This window comes from Gobius niger (genome assembly GCF_951799975.1).
Source record: "Gobius niger genome assembly, chromosome: 13".
NCBI lineage: Eukaryota > Metazoa > Chordata > Actinopteri > Gobiiformes > Gobiidae > Gobius > Gobius niger.
The window spans coordinates 27,182,839-27,205,450 of NC_136864.1; the positions used below are offsets into that span (position 1 = coordinate 27,182,839).

The 22,612-nt window shown below is 40.0% G+C and overlaps 2 protein-coding genes across 2 annotated transcripts in view; both read left to right on the forward strand.

Annotated features, from left to right (window-relative positions):
- The window catches only part of hs2st1a (heparan sulfate 2-O-sulfotransferase 1a), a 64,846-nt gene extending 62,962 nt beyond the window's left edge, over nt 1-1,884 (forward strand). The window contains exon 7 of the mRNA XM_079570055.1: nt 589-1,884. Within this exon, the coding sequence (XP_079426181.1) occupies nt 589-824 (236 nt within the window). The 3' untranslated portion in view covers nt 825-1,884. The remainder of the gene's footprint in view (nt 1-588) is intronic.
- Nucleotides 1,885-9,511: 7,627 nt separating this feature from the next.
- pkn2a (protein kinase N2a) overlaps nt 9,512-22,612 on the forward strand; it is a 67,337-nt gene continuing 54,236 nt past the window's right edge. Inside the window, exon 1 of the mRNA XM_079570049.1 lies at nt 9,512-9,730. Within this exon, the coding sequence (XP_079426175.1) occupies nt 9,710-9,730 (21 nt within the window). The 5' untranslated portion in view covers nt 9,512-9,709. The remainder of the gene's footprint in view (nt 9,731-22,612) is intronic.

The following is a 22,612-nucleotide window of genomic DNA, read 5'->3' on the forward strand; positions in this document are numbered from 1 at the left end:
CGGAGAACGAGGGATATTGTTTGCCGCTAAAATCTGATGTTTAGCCGATTGATTTGTGTAAAATGTCCAATGTTCATGTGCACCAACTTGTCAACACTGCACTTTTTCTGTGGGCGGCCTAGAAACGGCGTTGTGTCCGTGTAGAACTTGTTTTCTCTTGACTTCTCCAGTCCTGTGTAAACTAATACGAGTGAAGGGGCGGGGCCAATTCATGGCGGTGCCCATGCAAACTTCTGGAATAAGGTGAATAATATTGTTGTGCTATAATATTGTTAGCAAGGATTTTGAGGCGTCTGTTATGGACATAAACCATCAGACAAATATTATTACACACAAAGTACCTTGCGTGCTTTGTGTGTAATCTGAAATCTGGAGTAAGTGGCGCTTTACTATGGGCCACGATCGGGATGTCCAGCCTCTGGTCTTTTGGGAAGAAAGAAAATCTTCCCGCCATCGCCAGCAAACTTGCCTATCTCTGGCCTGAACCGCAAACAGCTGACCGATATATCAGCCTATCTTTGTGGTCCATTGGTTCTTTGCATGTTTTATAAATATTGCGTTAACATTATTTGTTTTTTCCTTGCACAGGTAAAAAGTCCCACCTGAGGAAGACCACAGAAAAGAAGCCTCCCACTAAGGAATCCATCGCCAAACTGCAGCAGTCGTCCATCTGGAAAATGGAGAACGACTTTTACGAATTTGCCCTGGAGCAGTTCCAGTTCGTCCGGGCCCACGCCGTCCGCGAGAAGGACGGGGAACTTTACCTGCTCGCGCAGAACTTCTTCTACGAGAAGATCTACCCCAAGAACAGAGACCAAAAATGAACCCACATGTGATTTCGAAAGCGAATGTTTGTACAATTTTACACCCGATGCCACAAAGGAACCGCTTTTGGACCGGACGAGTGCTGGATATTTCTTACCAAACATTGTCCCTTCTGGAAAAGGAACTTACAAACTGAAATGGGCTGCAGTTCCCATGATCCTTCACTTCGATCGGAGACGTCTCGTGCCATGCGGCCTTGCTGCAGAATAGTGTTCCCATCGGCTCTGTACTGTTGGGATTTAGTTTGACTTATTTTAAATGTAAAATAACATGCCTCATGAGTTAAAGTGGCAGCTGTAGAGGTTTGCTGGAATAGGACATGGGACATTTGCAGATGGCACTTTGGTGACATCTAGTGGCAAAGGTGGGTAGTGCAAATCTCTACCCACCATTCTTTCATGACGTTGAAAATTGGTCAGACCATAAACAATTTGATGCATTTGGCTGAATGCCGATTGGGCAATATACTATCTAAACTTGTGTGCTTTTTTAGTATGATTTTCAAGATTTGAGATCAGCCCACCTGTTGAGTTGTGTCGTCCCAAGCCCGTCCCTGTACTGAAGAGAGCCACTCTGACTACTACTGCTGCGACTTGAATGACATCTTTTTATAAAAACAAACAAACAATACACGAATGACATGATACAGACCTGTACATTTTATACTGAAGTGGACATCCTTAAACCTTGTATATGTGTCTATGCTGCTGCTGTAAATACCGAACTAGGTTTACAATTGATTTCTGATTGTGTAAAGCTACTTAACCCTATTTATACTGTTGACTATTATGTTTATAGGTTTGGTCACCTACTGCCACCATTTAGTAGATTTTTGCACTTCTTTCTGGTTCAAGCAACAGTTTGTTTGACAATTACGCATCATTCAGTTGGGTTTTGTAACCTCCACCGAAGGTAATGCAGGCTTTGATGCAAAACAGAAGTCAAAATGTTGCACAAGGAAAGTGCTCTGGTGTTACAATGCCAAATTTCCTAACATATTGAAGAGGCTGGTTTGGATCTGGACCGTTATCAAATCCATCTGCTACAATTAAAGTACATTTACCTATAATAATAATAATAATAATAATAATAATAATAATAATAATAATGAGATGAATGTTCTCTTTTTCACTGTACAGTAGTGTGAAAGCTAAAAACAGCTGCTTATTGACAGTGTATTTGAGGTCCCTTGGCTTGATTCAGTCTTAAAATTGACGACGAAATACTTCAATAACGAATACATTCATTGTACTTCAGTTGTTTATCATTAGATATGTAGGCTGTGTAGAGATTCTTCCTATATCATCATTTCTACAACGCTTAAAAGTATTTGTGCTTCAGTTCATGTCCAGGGCAGCAACCCCCGCCCTCCATCAGTGACACGTAGATCTGAGCGTCTGCATATTTGTGGAAGGACACATATTTGCTGCATACTAGATGACCCAATGGGAGCATGTACAGTGCCTCTCCTAAGTATTCATACACCTTGAGCTTTTGCACATTTTGTCATGTTTACAACCCTAAACATGAAGATTTTATTTTGATTTTTTTACTGAACGTTCACACACAAGTAACCGACAACTGTGAAGTGAAAGCAAAATGATACATGATTCCGTTATTTTTCAAAAAATAGAAAAGTGAAAAGTGGGGCTTGCATAAGTATTCATACAGCATTTTCTGAGTGCATTAAATTGCCTTTATAACATTCCTCATGACTCCAGAATGTTCACACCTTGGCCTAACGGTTAAATAGGGGCCACCTGTGTGTAATCTACTCTCAGTATAATTTCAGCTGTTCTTTCAGGCCCTCAGAGCTGTGGTCGGAGTGTGTTGGTCACTGAACAACATCATGAAGGTCAAGGAGCACCAGAGAGGTCAGGGATAAAGCTGTGGAGAAGTTTAAAGCAGCATTAAGTTATACAAAGATTTCCCAAGATTTAAACATCTCCTGGAGCAACTGTTCAATCCATTGTTCGGAAATGGAAAGAGTAAAGCACCACTGCCAACTTACCAAGACACGGCTGTTCACGTAAACTAACAAACTGAACAAGGAGAACACCGGTAAGAAATGCAACCAAGTGCCCCAAGATAACTATGGAGGAGCTGTGAAGTCCTGCCGCTGAGCTGGAGGAAACTGTACATGGGACAACTATAAGTCGTATCTACACAAATCTGGCCTTCATGGACGAGTGGAAGAAGAAAGCCATTATTGAAAGGAGGCCATAAGAAATCCCGTTTGAAGTTTGCTAGAAGTCATATGGAGGACACAGCTCCATGTGGAAGAAGGAGCTGGACAAAAATGTAACATTTTGGCCCAGATGCAAAACGTTATGTATGGAGCAAACCTAACACTGCTCATGGTCCTGAGTGCACCATCCCCAGTGTCAAATATACGGGGGGGAGCATCATGCTGTGGGGCTGCTTTTCCTCAGCGGGGACTGGGGAGATTTTAAGAATAGTTATGAACATGGATGGAGCCAAATACAGAGACATTTTGGAGGAAAACCTGCTGGAGTCAGCAAGAGAACTGAGGCTGGGGCGGAGATTCACCTTCAGCAGGACAATGACCCTAAACACAAAGATAAATCTACAATGGAATGGTTCAATAAAAACATATTAATGTGTTCGAATGGCCCAGTCAAAGTCCTGACCTAAATCCTATTGAAAATCTGTGGAATAATGTGAAAACTGCGGTTCACAAACGCTCTCCTTCTAATTTGACAGAGCTTGAGTTGTTTTTTAAAGATGAATGGGCTAAAATGTCAGTCTCTACATGTGCAAATCTTGTAGAGTCAGACCCCAAAAGACTTGTGCTGTTATTGCAGCAAAAGGGGGTTCCACAAAGTATTAATTCATGCTGTATGAATACTTATGCAAGTCCCACTTTTCACTTTTCTATTTTTTGAAAAAAAACAGAATCATGTATCATTTTGCTTTCACTTCACAGTTGTCGGTTACTTGTGTGTGAACGTTCAGTAAAAAAAATCAAAATAAAATCTTTATATTTAGGGTTGTAAACATGACAAAATATGCAAAAGTTCAAGGTGTATGAATACTTTCGAGTGGCACTGTATAGATGGAACAAGAGGGGTCTCAAGATTAACCCCTGGGGAACCCCACAAGTCATGGCCATTTTGTCTGAGAAATAGTCACCAGTTTGCTGTTCGCTCTTATAATTACTAAAGTCCTAATTGCATAATGCTATGTCGTACATTTGTCTACCACTCACAGTGCACTTGTACAGTCATTTGCCAAAGCCATCTTGTTCATTTGCTATTTACCTTTGGAATATAACAATGTTTTGACCATTCAAGATCACCTGTAATGACCCTCATTCACATGTTGTTTTGTATATTTCAGTAAAAAGTAATAGGTGACCTTTGACCCACTGAAGTAATTTTCTGGGCTTTTGTTGTTCCTTTGCACCTGTACAAAAGCGTATATTGTAACACGTACGTTAGGTCTAGGTTTTGACAGGTACTTTATTACTTTATCACACCGAGCCTAAAAGCGAGATGCCATTTTCTACGATGGTTGTGCATAGAAGAAGTAAACTCCAGTACAGTCCTGTAGTGTCATATCGGATCGGAAGCTCAGAATGGAAAGGGTTTCCTGCTCATTGTGCCTTTACGACCTGATGTCCTTGTGTTGCAGACTGTGTTCATCTTCTGATTGCCAAAAATGCGTAATAAAAATATATAAAACTGATGCCTGTTTGGCCTTCCTCTATGAATTAATATTGTTTGTATTAATGTTCTAACAATGCACTGCTTAGTGGTACAAAAAAGGTGAAGTCTGGGCCTGTTTACTTGTCTTGCCTCTCATGTCCTGCAGAGGGAGCCGTATGCTACGCATGTTTGAAGAAGAAGCGGCGCCTCGTTAGGTACCAGGATATTGGACTCTATATATTTCTATGATTGGGCTGCATAGCTGTGGTTTTCTGTATGTGCATCAGTGTTCATTTTGACAACATATTTTATTTTAGTTTTAGTCTAAGTCTTTTGACTAAAATGTAATTTAATTTTAGTCGAGATTTAGTCAAAAAAATCGTTTCAATTTTAGTCTAGTTTTAGTCGACTAAAATTGCAAGTAAATTTAGTCGACTAAATATAAGACGAATTTAGTCGACTTTGCATTGATAATATTCATTAAAATCATATTTAATCTTGTTCCTCTGCTTCATGTTTCTGCTCCATAAAGCTCAGAGCTGATCCTTTAGCAGTGATTGTAAATGATATGAGGCTTTTTCAGACAAGTTTGGATGATTTTAGTCTCTCCTTTTCATTTCTATTTAGTCTTATTTTAGTCGACTAAAATATCTGGACATTTTAGTCATAGTTTTAGTCTCATGAACAACTTTTAATTTAGTTTTAGTCCAATTTTAGTCGGAAAAATATCATTTGGACTAAAATTAAGACTAAATATCTTAGTCGACGAAATTAACACTGCTGTGCATTATAATTAACAGAAATAGTAAATAGGCATCCTCAGAACGTCTTTCGACAGTCAGTTTAAAGAATAATGGAGCAAATTGACCTTTGTTTTGCCAATTTATGCTACATTGCTATGATATACACGCACGTTAATACACGCACACAGCATCCACGAAAAATTGCAGCTAACCCCAAAAAATACACATTAAAGCAGTACTAAGTAACTCTTCCCCCTAGAGGCCATAAGCGCAACTGCAGGTGTCGTAGCAAGTTACGATTTTTTAACTTATTAATTGTCTTGGAGAGTAAATACTACGCTGACAGGAAAGGCGAAGGGAGAGAGGGTTACAGTGCATCCAATTATACAATGGAAATATTTTTTTTCACTCAAAGTTGGCTGTAAATAGTGTTTAAAGTGACGTTAGCCCACAGTTAGCTTTGCCCATTAGCATGTTAGCTTCTTCTTAGTGATTACATTAGTGTGTATTGCTTTCTCCGCAGTCAAGTTGCAAACATGGTTTTCTGGCCAGAGACACCAGGGGGAGATGAAAAACCCTCCAATCATCCCATAAACACTTGTATTACCCCCGCAGGGACAACGAAACGGATTTATTAAGGTAAACACGTTACTTAGTACCGCTTTTATACGTGCTTTTTCTTGTTTGGTGCTGTGTTGATAGAAAAACAGCCTTGACGCTGCATGAATGACTCCACAGATGAACGTGCTAAATATGGTCATAAGTATGAGCTCATATCTTTGTCGCCTCGTCTATTTACCTATATTGATAAAATTTCAATAATAAAAACAGAAAAATGCTTCGTCCCTGGGTGGGCTCGAACCACCAACCTTTCGGTTAACAGCCGAACGCGCTAACCGATTGCGCCACAGAGACTTGTGAATACCTTTCCGTGCAAATTAAGGTTTTGTAGGTTTCCGAGCTAGTCATTTATAACGATTAAAGATCAGATAAGACGTACTTGGCGGTGTAAATTGATCATTTCACGTATTAAATTGAAATCTAACCGCAGAAGTTTACACAAAATAACGAATACACCGTGTTATACTTTTAGATTAGGTCACGTGTGTGTGTGTGTATTGCATTGTTTGTATAATCTCGGTAATCTTAAAAGAAACAAAATGACTGAGGGGGGAACACTTAGCCCACACGAACACGAGCGCAAATCAACCAGGTAACAATGAATTTTTAATCATACATAAACATTTGTCCAGCAGATGGCAGTATAGGACCGACGCAATGCACGTAAATGGCTCTGATTTACCGTACAGTCGATTCCCATGGCGACTCGAGAAAAAAACATTGACCTATATTCAAATAACCAATGCAAATGTTTCTTTGAAGAGTTGTGTTTTGAGAGGTTGTGCATTGAGAGGTAAACCCTTTCCCCCCTGTTTATTATTTGAGATGTGTCTTAAAGGAATAGTTCACCGTTTTTTCCATACTGTGATGTGTTCTTACCTGAGCTTAGACGAGTTGATACGTACCTGTCTGGTCTTTGTGCGTGCCCGTGGAAGAGCTTGATCGCTACTAACTTCACCCCCGTTTGGAGCTATAGGAATATACTGGGAGAGGCCAAATGCTAACAACTGAGGGCACGCACAAGGACCAGACAGGTGCGCATCAACTCGTCTAAGCTCGGGTAAGAACATATCTCAGTATGGAAAAACAGTGAACTATCCCTTTAAGTGTGTGTGAGGCGCAGAGCTGAACCTGCAGGTCCGTGTGAAGGTTTACTCGTCTCAGTCATCTCTCAGGTAAACAGTGGACGGAGTCTGCTTCAGCGGGCCGGCAGCTTTGTGTTGAATCCAGTCTGTAAACACTTGTCAAGGATTTTACGGTAAATGGGTGGCATGACTGCAGCTCCGTAATTACATAGGCATAGGCTGTATACATGATAATAGGCTCACGTCACTGTCTTATTATTAGTTCCATAGAGTAACAACCAGAGGTGCTACGCCTTTGTGCCTGAGATAAATAATAATCACCTACACTGAGTCTAAAAGGGATTATTATCTACGCAATAGTTTAGCATAGTATAGGGGTAGGCAACGTCAGACCCGGGGGCCAAATCCGGCCCTCCAGCACAGAGCCTCTGGCCCCCAAGCTGATTTTGAGAAATATTAATATGCAAATAAGAGATCACACACCTGTTGAAGTGCTCTTAAAATGTGGAAAATAGTGTCAGTGTTTTAAAAATGTCCTATATAATGATAAACAGTGATTCTCTACTGGTGGGTCAGGAACCAAAAGTGGGTCACGGAACCATTTTCAGTGGGTCAAGAGTCTATAGGGAACCATTATTCAATATTTTCCAGCTGAAAATGCACGGAAACAGTAACTGCGTCTGTTAAAATGAATGTTATCGGGTTGTTTTGATCATAATTTCAGTCTTAAAGGGAAATCTACTGCTTGTTCAACAAAGACTTACGAGGAAAATACAATATTTTATACGATATATGACAAATTACGGTTTTATTTGGGTCCTCGGCTCGTCATCCGAGGGTAATGGTGGGTCCCAAAGCCCTGCCAATTGGGAACCACTGATGTAAAACATTGGCATTTGCAGAAAATAGTTCTTTACTTTAGGCTACAATGTTGAGGCACGGTTTTGGCGATGAAAATCGGCCCTCCCTCCACGAAGCAAACTTGCCTACCCTGGTCTAGGCTATCGTACAGGTAGCCTATTGACTCTATCAACAGTCTGGGATAATACAGAACAGTATTATTTGTCCTATATTACGAGGCTATATCGTTTTGTGTACAAACAATAACAGGGAGTGTGCAAAGTTTAAATTGTTTGTCGTTGTCTAAAGACAATTCCTAACTTAAAGTGATAGTCTGTGAGATTATAAAAAAGTGAGAGCGATAACTAAATTTCTAAGGTGATCAAGCTCCCTCCCACTTCCCCACTGGAAAGCTCGTCTCATTGGTCAAAGTGATGGCACCGGGGATTCTGATTAATGTCTAATGAGATCGGCAACAGGAGGGACTAAATGGAGGGGGAAATATGCATAATATTACTTACTTTACGTTATATTGCAGACCCAGACGCTGAAATTAACGCAGTCTTTTAAATTTGTAGGGCATCTAAACTTACGCACTATCACTTTAAACACATTTCTAACGTCCCAGTTATTCACAGGGACATAAGCACATGTAACTTTAATTTAGCATGCCTTTTCAAAACGGATGAAGGGAGATGCACAGCGCTCATGACGACGTTTACAATATGGGGGGCCCTACAAATGTATTCTTTAACCTCTTAACTCCCACCTGAATGGATCCCATTTTCTCCAGTTTGGCTTTAGCCTAATCAAAAAGCTTCTTGGGGAAAAAAGCACCAAAACAGCCACAAAAAAATGAGAAGAAAACAAGGATGTAAACGCGACAAAAAAGTGACAAAAATTCAACAAAAATGTGACAAAAATTCAACAAAAATGTGACAAAAATTCAACAAAAATGTGACAAAAATGTGACACAAATTCAACAAAAAATGTGACAAAAATTCAACAAAATGTGTAAAAAATTCAACAAAAATGTGACAAAAACTCAACCAAAAAGTGACAAAAATTCAACAAAAATGTGACAAAAATTAAACAAAAATTAAACAAAAATTAAACAAAAAAATGACAAAAATTCAACCAAAAAGTGACAAAAACTAAACAAAAAAATGACAAAAAATCAACAAAAAAGTGACAAAAGTTAAACAAAAATGTGACAAAAACTCAACCAAAAATTGACAAAAAAATTAAACAAAATGTGACCAAAAACAAAACAAAAAACATAAAAATGGTTACACAACACAGCAGCAACGAGGAAAAAGATCAGTTTTGTGGGTCTTAGCTTTCAAATGAGGTGTTACACAGACCTATATAATGGCCAAAGAGGACAGAATGCATTTGTTTCAGGCGGGTTGTAAGAGGTTAAGTTTTACAGGGCCCCCAAAAATGAATGTATCTCATCAATGTATCTCATCCTGTCACAATCATATTTCCCTTTTACTTTTTTTGTTGTTGTACTTTTTCCAACTCCTGGATGATTGAAAGCCTGGATGAGGTAAGCGTAGAGCCAGTGAAGTTTGTGGGTCACATGTGCTGTGTGTCCGGGGCAGAGCGGCTCCGGGGCGGGCGTCTCCACTTTTAACCACCGCCTCTTTTCTCCTGCTGCACTGGGACAGCTTTTTTTTTTTTTTTTTTTTTTTTTTAATCTGAGCTCCAGTTCGCCCTCCTCCGGCCCCGGACCACTGCGGGACAGCGACCAAACAAGTGTCAGACGCGGCATGGGAAGCCTTTCGTGCCCGAGATGAGCGGCTGTCCGCGGGGATCACACGCGTGTTTTTGTCGAAAGCGAGGGAAAACTTAAAGCGAGCCTTGTGTTTTTGGACTTCCAGGCTGCTCCCCGTAGGATTTGATTCAAAAGGCGAAAACCAAGATGGCCGCCGATTCCGTGCAGGTAGGAAAAAGTTGACAACTGTTGCGAAAAGTGTGCGAAGTCTCCTCAAAAGTGCCATTAAACCTGACGAACAAATCCAACTAATAAAAAACAACATGGGAGACGCGATCGGGGCTGTGTTTTACGCGCGCGCCATGTTTTGGACCCCCGTAATGTTCTTGGGAATGATCCAGGGATTGAGGCCCGGGGAAACATTTCCAAAACTAATTTTAACTCAGTCTTTTTATGTGTCGCTTTTCCTGGACACTGTTCTTTTTGATTCGTCCGCTCGCTTGCTCTGAAATCCCATCTGAAACCGTGATGATGATGACACCCCCATGGCACCGCTCCCCGTGTTGCCTGTGTGTTTATTTTCCCCATAGTGAGAGATCTAGTAACCTACTTCATGGATTTGAGTGCCATTACAGTCAAATATATTAGACACAGCGTTGGAATAGTTTCAGTTTTACAGTCAGCTTAAAGATCCTGCCAGACAAAACACAGGGGCAACGTTTAGACATTGTTTTCTGCGTTCAAAGTGCATGCGTTATGATTTCATCCACATGACTGACTGACTGTTCCCTGTCTCTGCACTTTTCAATCCAAACGCAGAGAACAGCGGTGTGGTTTTTCTGACAAAAATGGTGATCTAAATGCATCTCTTGTATCAGGGGTAGGCAAGTTTTCTGAATGGAGGGGCCGGTTTTCTTCATTGTAAACAGACCGAGGGCCGAAGCTGCTGGTTTTTTAGCCCAAAGTAAAGCACGACACTGGAAAAATGAGCATCTTAAATGAGATCAATGACTTCAAATCGCTTGAATTAAAGTTCTTCTATGTTGCATTTGAGTCGGTTTGAACTAATCCAAGATACAAACGCTATAGCGCCGATGGAACGAGAATAGAACCCACTTGGAATTGTTTTTCACTTGAAATGACACAAAATGATCTGAATTAAGAGAATAACTATTGCTAGAGGTTTAATCTCGTCTAAGACCAGACAAAATCAACTCAAACCTTAGATTTAATCTCTTAATTCAAGTAGATTTATGTCATTTCTTCTTTCAAACGATTATTCTTTTTCCAGTGCGCGTCTTTCAATTGCCAGTGTTGTACATAATATATGACCTCATTGGGTGTATTGACAGTATTTCTACCTTTTTTCCCCCTCCAATTTAACTCTAATAATGTTAAAAGTACCAGAAGAGCAGTGCTGGAGGGCCGGATTTTTTCTGACGTTGCCTACCCCTGTCTTATATCGACCACACGCCTTGTATAGTCCTTTATCTTAACCTTTTTGCTGCTTTACATGATCCGTTATCGCTTGTTTTTAACAGTAAACAATCCCAGGGCCGTCCACAAATGTCTCTGGAGCGTTTTTACACGTGTGCTAAGATAACAGTTCGTGCGTAATGAAAGGGCTCCAGCCCCACGTTCAGTGCTGCTGTGTGAAGCTATTTATACAGAGGTGAACTAATGGATGTTTTCCATTTCTTGTAGCTAGTTCTGCGGTGCGGTGGAGGTAATGATACAAACAATAGCTCACAACACTTCCAAGAAGTATTCTCTATACTGGCTAATCGTGCAAAATACAGGCTCCACATTTGTTAAGTAATTTTACCGCCAATAACAGGGAGGGAAGTCATTAGTGTAGCGTGCTATCGTTTATGTTTAGCTAATTGGTTTGCTAGTTTATAGCCTGTAATAAAAGTTATAAAGGGACGTCTCGGAAGCAGACTTTAGCTCAACTTCAGGCTTTATGCTGTTTTATTCTGGGTTAGACATGGTTTGCACTAGGGCTGAAACAACTAATCGATTAATCGACAACTAATCGATTAGTAAAATAGTTGTCAACTATTTTACTAATCGATTAATCGTTTTCTAGTAAACACAGAGTTAAAAAGAGCAAAAATTACATGGACATTTTATTTTTTATTTTTGATGGAAACCTACTTTGTTTTTCTAAGTTAGGGTCTTTAGTGTTTTGTACATTGAGAATTTCATAAATATCTGTCTGTTTCTCATCCAATCATAAAGCAGAATCAGCAGAAAGAGCCTCCAAAAACACTCACTTTAAGTTTACTCCATCAACACGTCCTCAAAAGATGCCACTTTAGCTTTATGTGATTAAAAAAAATGAAAAAATGAAATGTTCATATACCATTCACAGCCAAGCGATTAATCGATTAATCCTAAAAGTAATCGGTAGAGTAATCGATTACCAAGATAATCGTTAATTGCAGCCGTAGTTTGCACCCATCTGGACTGGTCTGCACGATATCAAAGTGACTTGCGATACGCGATACAGCTGTGCAATATCGCGATAACGATATTATTGCGATATTTCACCAAACAAGATTTGTTACATTTTTTTCAGCAAATTGTGTCAAAAGAAGATTTAAAAAACACCAAATCAGGACCAAAACAAGGGTAGAATCTAACAAAGCTAGTAAATGTTAAACTAAAACTGAACTTTTACACATGACTTCAATGCATGAGTTTGAGTTTGCTAAAAAAAAATGGGTGGATCTCAGTCAGATGAAGGCTATGGTGATGTTGCGATATATTGTGGCTTCTCGCGATACGGATATTGCATCAGCTAATATCGCGATACGATGTTTTTCGCGATATATTGTGCAGCCCTACTCTAGACATATTATAAACCCCTTGATCGATCCATAGACAAAGCTATTAGCTGCTGAAGTCCTAATAGGAAATGGGGGCAGGCTCCAAGTTCCTGGCTTTCCTTTGAACCTTGTTTTTGCCCCTCTTTAAGTCATTCATGAACACAGGCTTGTCATTCTGACCTCCACATGTTTGTCTTAACACACCCTACATTGTAAAAAAAAAAAAAAAAATCTCCTTTCATTGTTTTACAGCCAAAAATAGCAGCCAAATTGCTAGCATGACTGAGCTTCAGTTAGCCCTTGTTGAACAATATGGGGGAGGCACCCTTACTTAGTCCATCGCTAATATACAGTTTATGATTATGGAACCGATTTAGACTCAATCTAGGCCTTGTGATACTTGGGAGGTCGCATATTTTATGAGATAGTGAAACACCACTGCCCCTACCACTTAGTTTATAGGTGGCTAGGTTGACTTTGTTGAAGAAAATGTGGATTCCTGTCTGAAAAGAGATCTAGATTAAATGCTATTTTAGAATAAGTAGAATAGGATGGATAAAGGGATCACAGCCAATATTAGTCTGTAAATGTTGTGACATCGACACAAAGAACTGCCGTCATGGGGTAATCGTACTCCCGACTGAGTACTCTATAAAATCTCCATCAAACGTGTTTTTAATTAAAGCCATGAGTAATGCAGTCAGTGTAAACCATCCCTTGTCTATGAATAACCATGACTCAGCGAGTTTTCTTGAAGGAGTTTCACTACAATGACCTCACACTAAAAATAAATCATCCTGACAGAAAAACGAGAGAGTCTAGCGATGGGACGCCCACAGACCCCTGAGAAGCTGCTCCATTTTGCTGGCCCGAAAGTGTATTAGTGCATTAGTGTATTTTGTGCTAGTGTTAGTGTTTGTTAGGTGACGGATCAGGCGAAGAGTGTTTATCTTGTGTGTGGAAACAGGTGGCACCATTGTTATGTCACTGATGATCTGCAGTCAGACGTAATCGATGACTCTTGCGCAATGTCTAATGTCGGGGTGATGTCACGCCAAAACATGAGGATTGGTTTAGCCTTTCTTTCATTTTTATTAGAGCTTAACAATATGAGGAGCCATTTTTGATATCCGATAACTGCCTTGAATATTGCAATAACAATATTGTAGCGAGATTTTGGTCAATAATTTCCACAGTGTGATCATTAGATTGAAACATACATCGTAAGGGTTCTTTTTTTCCATCATATTGTGTCAAAACAAAATGTAAAAATGTATATATAGGAACCAAATGGAACTAAATTGGGAAAATCATGACCCGGGCCGGACTGGGACTGAAAAACAGCCCTGGACTCTGACCAGCCTGGCCCAAATTAGCGTAATTGTGACACTTCCACAAATACATATTTTAACCTTTTACCCCCCGCCTTAACATTAACCAGTGCATTTTCCCCAGTTCGGCTTTTTATTATTATTTTTTTGATTGGCATCATCAGCAAAAAGAACGGGAAAGGTGGTCGCAGAAACAGAAGCAAAATCATTAATAATAATAATAAATAATAATGGTCCCAAAATTGAACCTTGTGGTGCACCATACTCCACGGAATTCCTTTTAGATTCATGTTTTTTTTATACTGGGCTTTACCCAAATCTAAAAGCTTCTCGACTGGAGAGCAACAATGTAACGCCTCATTTGAAAGCTAAGACCTACAAAAGTGACGGAAACTTTTCGTCACGTCACCACATTTTTGTCGTAATTTTGTTGTTTTTTAAATCATTTTTTGTTGTGTTTTTCTCACGTTTTTGTAGTTGTTTTTCCCGTGTTTTTCTCATGTTTTGTTGACTTTTCATCCTCTTTTTCTCGCTATTTTGATGCTTTCCTTTTTAGCTTTTAGATTTGGGTAAAGCTTCGGTTGAGGCGGGACCGGCGGCCCTAGAGCCAGTGGCCCTTCTGTGCTCTTCCAGAATGGACACATGGCCAGTCCGCCCCTGGTCATGACTAAAACTGAACTTTTGTACTTTTGCTGCATAGTTTTTCAAATCAACAGGTCTCATGCAGCCAATCCTGTGGCAGCACCGGCTCATTGTTCGGTGTGTGGAGTTTGGACTTTGGAGGAATGAAATGGAAACCTTTTGGGTGCTAAATGGCACTGGACTGGAGTGGAAAGCGTTCAGTTTTTTTTGTATGAACGGAGGCTTTTTGTTCTTTGTTCTTGTACCATATTAACAAAACTATAAACTAATAATGTATTGTAGATGCTGAATTCTAAAGTGGACATATAGTTATAAACCTACTTTTGGGTACCTCAGAGTGTTTTTTTTTTTTTACCCTTTTAAAAAAAAAAAATCCTGTACTATCAACAAAGGACTGAGTTGATATGCTAGGAAAAAAAACCCAGTTTGAGTGCACAATAGTTCAGGAAGGGTCCGGTGGTTTAACCTCTTACCACCCGCCTGAACCGAATGCATGCTGTCCTCTTTGGCTATAGGTCTGTGTAACACCTCATTTGAAAGCTAAGACCCACAAAACTGATCTTTTTCCTCACGTTGTTGCTCTGTTGTGTCACCTTTTTTATGTTTTTTTTATGTATTTTTTATTTTTGTCTTTTTTTTTTTTTGTCGTATTTTATTTATAGTCACTTTTGTGTTAAATTTTTGTCACATTTTTATTGAATTTTTGTCACTTTTTGGTTGAGTTTTTGTCACATTTTTGTTGAATTTATGTCACACTTTTGTTGGATTTTTGTTGAATTTTTGTCACTTTTTGGTTGGATTTTTGTTGAATTTTTGTCACTTTTTGGTTGAGTTTCTGTCACATTTTTGTTGGATTTTTGTCACTTTTTGGTTGAGTTTTTGTCACATCTTTGTTGAATTTTTGTCACACTTTTGTTGGATTTGTGTTGAATTTTTGTCACTTTTTGGTTGGATTTTTGTTGAATTTTTGTCACTTTTTGGTTGAGTTTCTGTCACATTTTTGTTGGATTTTTGTCACTTTTTGGTTGAGTTTTTGTCACATTTTTTTTTATTTTTTGTCACTTTATGGTTGACTTTTTGTCACATTTTTGTTGAATTTTTCGTTGAGTTTTTGTCACATTTTTGTCACACTTTTGTAGAATTTTAGTCACTTTTTTGTTGAATTTTTGTCACATCTTTTTTTTGCGTTGACATCCTTGTTTTCTTCTCATTTTTTGTGGCTGTTTTGGTTCCTTTTTCCCCAAGAAGCTTTCTGATCAGGGTAAAGCCAAACTGGAGAAAATGGGATCCGTTCAGGTGGGAGTTAAGAGGTTAAGCAACAAAATCCGAGAAATGCAAATCGAAGTGCTTAACCGTAGAAGAGGAAACGTTTGTTCAATGTCTATAGGACTTTCTGATTTCTTTGGTGTGGGGTCAACGTCAACAGCAAACACTTTGTCGGAGGAACTCTTTACAGACCTGTGCCTTCGCCGTAACGTGCTGTGCTACTGTGTACGTTTGTGGAGCGGAGCTGCTAATCTTCAGCCAGACAGGTGCTCTGGATCTACTGTACGCCCGTGTCATGTATGTTGTGTTGGGATCTGTGTTTATTGGCTTCTATTCCTGGCCTGTCCGGGCTGCTGCGGGTGTCGGGTTGAAGTCACGTAGGCTTTTCGACTCAAATGCTTCTGCCTTCCACATTGGCCTCAACTTTTTCCATTGTTTTTTGTCCCGTTTGTTGTTGGATATATATGAGCGCACGTAGTTATTTGACACAATATCATATTTTTCTGTTTGTGCCTGGGTGGTATTAAATGTTACTTTATGTTATGCCAGAATGCTTTCACTTGCAGCTGCCGGCACTGTGGCTGAGGCTTTGTTCCCTAGGTTTTAGAGAATGTATATTTTTCAGTCATCCAGTTGGTTAATTCGATTTAGTAAAAAACAGAACAACTGAACTTTGCACATAAACAAGGCGGGTCACTGTTTTGAGGACACGGATTGGCTCCTGTCGGGCACGTGGTTTGAGAGAAGGGCGACGAAGGCCACATACGTCCACGTGCCCGGCCCTCAACAGGCATGGAGGACGGCGCCTCCAGTTACCGCGCACCTGGGACGGAGCCTTGCGGAAAGTTCCTCCGACATGGTTTTGGCGTTTCATTAAAGTTCTGTTGTTCCTCCCTTGGATTGCGAGTAGACTTTTGCGTGTACATTTGAGCCGCATGAGTTTGGGAAAATATTTTTTAAAAAGTAAACAGTATTTTATTCATCGTCTTCACCAAATATAACACTAAACAATCCAGTACAGGATCATCGTCCAAAACCCCCTTTCCAGACGCCTACAAAGTGTGTCTGCCAAGTCCTGATGGCAATTTTAAGTTTCCATGTTTTTGTAATTTAAATTTAAAGTATTGCCAGTGATTGTATTTGCGTTTTTATGTTTTAAAAGCAAGAGTAGATGCACAGTGATCCAGCAGCAGGAGTGTTTGAGGGAATTGTGAAGTACTGTAGTAGTGTAGTTGTTAGAGCCAGAGTGGGGTTAAATTTTGTATGGCTAATTATACCTTCCGCGTTATGCCACCGGACGGGACGGACCTCAGAACGTCCTTTCTGGTGATGCCTTTTGACCATTGTGTGGGAAGGGTCAGTCGGAAAGTGAATGCATTTTTCACATTTCATTCATTCACGGATTTTATAGATGGATTTTTTCGTACACCAATAAAGCTGCAAGTATTTTCTCACTCTGATCGATGGCTGGAAGCACTTCATTTTATAGTATTGCCAACAAACAACGCGTCAGAGAAGTCTTCGAGTAGCAAGTAGCGCCCACGTTAAAGCTGAAGAACATGACGCCACAAGGTGCACGGTCTAAGGTCTTTTTGAGTGTTAATAATCGTGCATCTCGACCTTGAGTGAATACATTTTTCCTCTGCATTTGCCCAATTGTCTGTCGGGAACAGTGAGCCGCCACAGAGCAGCTCCCGGGGGGAAATGTCTCCAGATCTCGTGTCATTGAGAGAATTGTTGGGCATATTTTATCCAAGGCATTAGGGCTGCTCGATTATTGAAAAAATAATAATCACGATTATTTTTGTCATCATTGAAATCACGATTATTCAAACAATTATTTGTTCCCTATGAAAAAAGGTCTTTATTTTATTTATATATTTATTAATAAAAAAAACTAGGCTGAATATTTTCTGTTAAAAAATTCATAAAAGTACAAATGATTTCAAGTTTGCCTCGATTAAGGAGAGGTCTCTGTTTCACACCTGCCTCCTGCTGGCCAGCCCTCACACCTACGCAAGCAAACTGAGCAAACTTGTTTTAAAGTCAGGCAAAAGCATGAGCCATGGCACGTGAAATACGAAGGGGAAATAATCCCAGCGCCATGAAATATGCAAGTCTGCTTTGCAAAAAATAAAATAAAAATTAAAAAAAGTGAGAGAAAAAAAGTTTTTTTCCCCCCGATTATGCTAATTTTGTAATCGTTTAGTGGAATAATCGAAATTGTTATCGAATTTCGATTAATTGCACAGCCCTACTAGGCATTAAAGGAACACATCCAAACTTCTGCTGCTCCTCAGCAGAACCCCCTCCCCACTGATGCCACAGACAGCGTGTGGAGGGGGCGTGTCGGAAAGGCTCAGAGGTTCTTAAAGAGACAGAGGCCGATTTCAAGACATTCACTACAGCCATTTTGAGAGAGCAATTTTATACAAGGCAGTTATTCTAATTTACTGCATTTACAGACCGACAGATGGTTTGGTCATCATTGTAGTGTGATATTAAAGTGGCATTAAAGGAACACATCCAAACTGTATACGGTTCTGGAACCAGATCTGGGACCTTTTAACCATGAGACGAGGGTATTGTACCCCATCACTGAATAAGTCTCCCATTGACCTCATATTTGTACGGAAAACCCAGGCTGCCAGAGAGATTTGTTGGAGCACACTTTGCATATTGGTTACGAACCAGGCTTTATCTTACAGGATGTCTGAGGACAGAATCCTGTTCTGCTGGAAATGTTACGCTGGCCTGATCCATCTTCCTTCTTATAGGTTTTGAAACGCTCTTGAAGTTAGCTCCCCATTGTTTGACTGTGTACAGCATAGCCTTAGTATCAAAGATGGCGCCTGTCTGTAGTGATTTGTAGCCATCCATTAAACTGGCCTGTAGCTAACGCAGCCTTCTCATTTACACACCGCTCCTACATTCAGCAGAGCGGGCCTCGCCGGCATGAACAAGCTCCCTCCATCCATCATAAAGAGTTTGCATTGTGCTTTGAGTGGAAACACTTGCTTACAATTCCTCCCTGTCCTCTGTTTGAAACTAATAGCTCTTCAGTTCCTGACGTGACTTCATTTCCGTGAAGCGCCTTCACCCAGACAAGCATGTAAAAGAATCGCACAGGGAAGTCATACAGGCAGGTGAAGGTTCTGTAAACGCCTTCGGACACGTTTGCATCAGTGCGTCTCATTTAAAGTGTACAGTGTGTAAAGTTGTTCTTTTAAAATCTGGATTAATATTGATGTCAGCGTCAGTGCTTTTGTGAGAGCAGTTATGAGTGGAAGAACTAGAGCTGCGCACTTGATCGCAATCAAATGGAAATCACAAATACTGCTCTTATTTAGGGAGCTTAAGCAACAAAATATCTTATGATTGTTGTGTAAGTTCAGCAGTTTGTAGTTCTGTCTTCTCTCAAATGTCAACGCTTCTGGACATGTTTAAAATAGCAATTACGGGGCTACTTTTAACCCGTGTCATCTTTAAGGTTTTCACGAGTCGTATTTAGCGCTGGGCCTCCTTATCTGATTGGCCTTTTGGGAGTTTCCTTGCATTGTTTGCCTGTTAAATAGGCCCGCTCTGTGTGGTAGCAGTGCTGTCCTGGAGCTTTACAAACAGCCTACAGTTAAGACGTGTTTGCGCTGAGCTGAAGAAGTCGAATGTCTTTCCCCCCCTCGTGCCTTTTTCTTCTTCCAGAAGCGCTGACCTCGCCGTTACCTGTGACTCATGCGGCCGGCCTCCTATAGCCACGGAGAAGAGTGTTGCAGGCACGGGGCAGGGAGCGCCGTATAGGCTCGGGGAATGGGGCGTGAACCATGGCCCAGTGAGGAGGGGTGTGCGTGCGGAGCAGGGAAATCCCTCATCAGGCTCCTGCTGACCTCACAGAAGGCTGCAGTCCAAGCATAAGGGGCTTTCTGACCCATTTATATATTCAGTCATAGTCATACAAAACTGCAGCACAGGCAGCAGTGGTCCAGCCTCATTGTCTGGAAGTGAAACGCTTCAAGAAGTTCATGAGTGAAAGACGCAATTTCACACCAAAACCTTGCCTGGAGGGACGTTGTCAGTAGAACTGACAGCTCAGTTGGATGGATTCATGTCTTTAGGTTTACTGTGTCTATTCACTTCATAGCTTTCATTTTTCTCATTCATCTGGTGAAAGCGTGAAGGAGTGGTGTTCAAGTATTTGGCCTTGTTTACAAAAAGATGCACATTTAGGTGCAGGTCTTAGGTCATCTGCCAGCTTGGTAGTTTTAGTTAAAGCCTGCATTTATAGTATGACAGACGAGGCGACGTCCGGCCCGCCATCGTTAAACCTCTGCCCTCAAGATGATTTTGTTATTCCACAAATCAGAGCTCAAATCTTTCCCCGTGGAAGAGCTTGGTCGCTTCTAACTTCACCCGTTTGAAGCTATAGGAATATACTGGGAACTAAGCTCAGGTAAAAACATCAACCAGTATGGCCTGTTCCTTTAAAGTTCTCTAGAAATGTGAAAAATACTGTCAATGCCTCTCAAATCTCCAAGTAGAAGACAAATTTAGGCCATTATGATGCATTAGTAGAAAGTGATGCTGACCTTTTATTTAAGCAGGAAAGTCCCCGGAGGAAACCTACGCAGACACGGGGAGAATATGCAAACTCCACACAGAAAGGCCCCGTCCAGGTGGGAATCGAACCTGGGATCTTCTTGCTATGAGGCACAACGAGCAGTTTTGTGCTGTCGGTAAAAGGCCACAGCACAAAGCTCAGATTTGCGCCACTTTCTGATGATAAACCAGGTGCAAAATCAGATGTGCTCATGTTTAGTAGTACTTGCATTGTAGAGCCTGGCCCGAAGTATCTGCATATGAGGATGTGCTAACGTTTTGTGTGGGATTCTGTGTCATTTTGAAAATTTGGGAACAAGATCATTCCTAACAGAAGAATTCTAGTGAAGGCAATGGAAGTGCTGAAATAATCAGAACACACTAAATTAGCAGAACTTTATTTGCATTACATGAGTTGAAACTAAGAATTTAAATGACTGCATACCTTAAAACATCTTTCCTTTATCTTTGATGATATGAAAATGTTACGGCTGCTTTAAGATGCTCTCAATAATAACAAAAAAAAAGATTATGACAACTGTAAATGCTTTAAGAGATATATAAAAGAGATTTTTCTTCAAGTAAAATGTTTGGAAAATGTATTAAGCATGGAGACACATAATATGCAGCAAACCTTTATTGCCGTCACAGAATGAAAAAACACTGGAAATACTTGAACTTTTTGGCACCGCTTTCACTAAAGCATCACTGATATACTTCATCTACTTTTGTTCCATGGGCCTTTTGAGACTACACAGGTGAGCAAAGGTTTCCCCCAGACTGGACAGCTGTAAGGTCTCCCTCCTGTATGATATGAACATCTGATTGTTTTTTTAACCTGTATGCGCTCTCATCTGGATTACCACGTTGTACAGAGTGTTTGGTTTGTAAGGCTTTTCTCTTTTGGTTAACCACTGAAAGCGTAAACTCAGCGGTAGGCTGAAGGACGGGCTTCCCCAAAGTTGCATTCACCCAAAAGGCGCTTGGAGACCGCAGTGTGGGACCGCGCTGGGTCTGCAGGAGCGCGGTGTCGTTGTCGCCGATGGGCGTCCTGTCCTCAGAAAGTTGCAGCAAAAAGCGTCGATCTGTCAAATGAATTTAGAACCACATATCAGTTCAGTTTATTCGGTCAAAATTATGACAAAAGATTTACATTCAGTTAAGTAAACTTCTTCATAACATAACATACAAAAATGACCGAAAAGGTATAGGCTGAAGCTAATGCTTATTTTGCCAACCCTTGTCTTTTTAAACTTACAGCACGTGTTTTTGTTAACTTTCCAACATAACATCAGACATTCAAAAGGATTTTATTATATATATATACATATATATATATATGTATATATATACACATACACACATACATACATATATACATATACACAAGTAAGTTGACAGTCTTAAACAGACCAATAAACAGAATTAAGGTATTTTTCAAGTATAATACTTTTATACATTCTCTTTAGGTGGAAGATAGAGGGACATAATTTGAGATCCTCTGTACAGTTATTCCAGAGATCGACCCCTTTAATAGAAACACAAAATCTCATGGATTTTGGATATTGGAGATGATGTTTTGCTGTGTATGTCCAAGTCAAGGCGCATTGCTTAATTCCCAATAAAGTTGTCCAAAAGTTGAGAAATCGCCACAGCTGAGCCATTTTTATGCTCAAGATGTGAACAAAAAACGTTCCTCTGAGCTTCATTGTGATAAACAGAAAGGAAAATGAAACAAAAACAGTGCGCCGCGTGCACATGTGATACTCGGCTGTTGATCAAAGCAGCATAACTTTGAAAACATAAAACCGCCTAGACCAGAAAATAATCATAGTAGTTAATAAGATAATTATAACTATTATCATTATAAAATTTATAACATGCTTTACTATAGTTTTATTATTATTCAAAGTAGTTTTTCAAATGCAAAACAGTCTTAAAGCCTGTCTTTTTAGAATTACCGTGAATGTTTGCAAGTTCAAGTGTATATATAAAAAAAAAAAGAAATCTCAGTTTCTCTTCATTAGGCCGAGAATCGTAACATCTTTCTTGCACAATAATCGTGAATTTGTGTCGTCCCAAGTTGCAAACCTGATGATTATAAAGTCCATGGGGCTCATTTATCGTGGCAGGTGCTAAATAGCGAGTGTGAGCTGAAAAATAAAATCTACTCTTGTTGTTGCCCGTATATTTTTAGGGCCCAAAAGTGATATGTAAACGAGACAATGATGTGTGAGTAAAAAAAAGCTTAAATGACACCACTGCTGCTGATCCACTTTTGCACATGAGCAAACGCTCGATAAATGAACCCCCACGACCATTATGGAGACTGCTATTTAGATTGAATTTTGATTTTTCTCTCCTGTGTGAACTCTAATGTGTCTTGAAACTTAAATCTCTTGATACAAACCGGTGCGTCCTCCACTAAGCTCCGTCAGGTCCTCATTGTG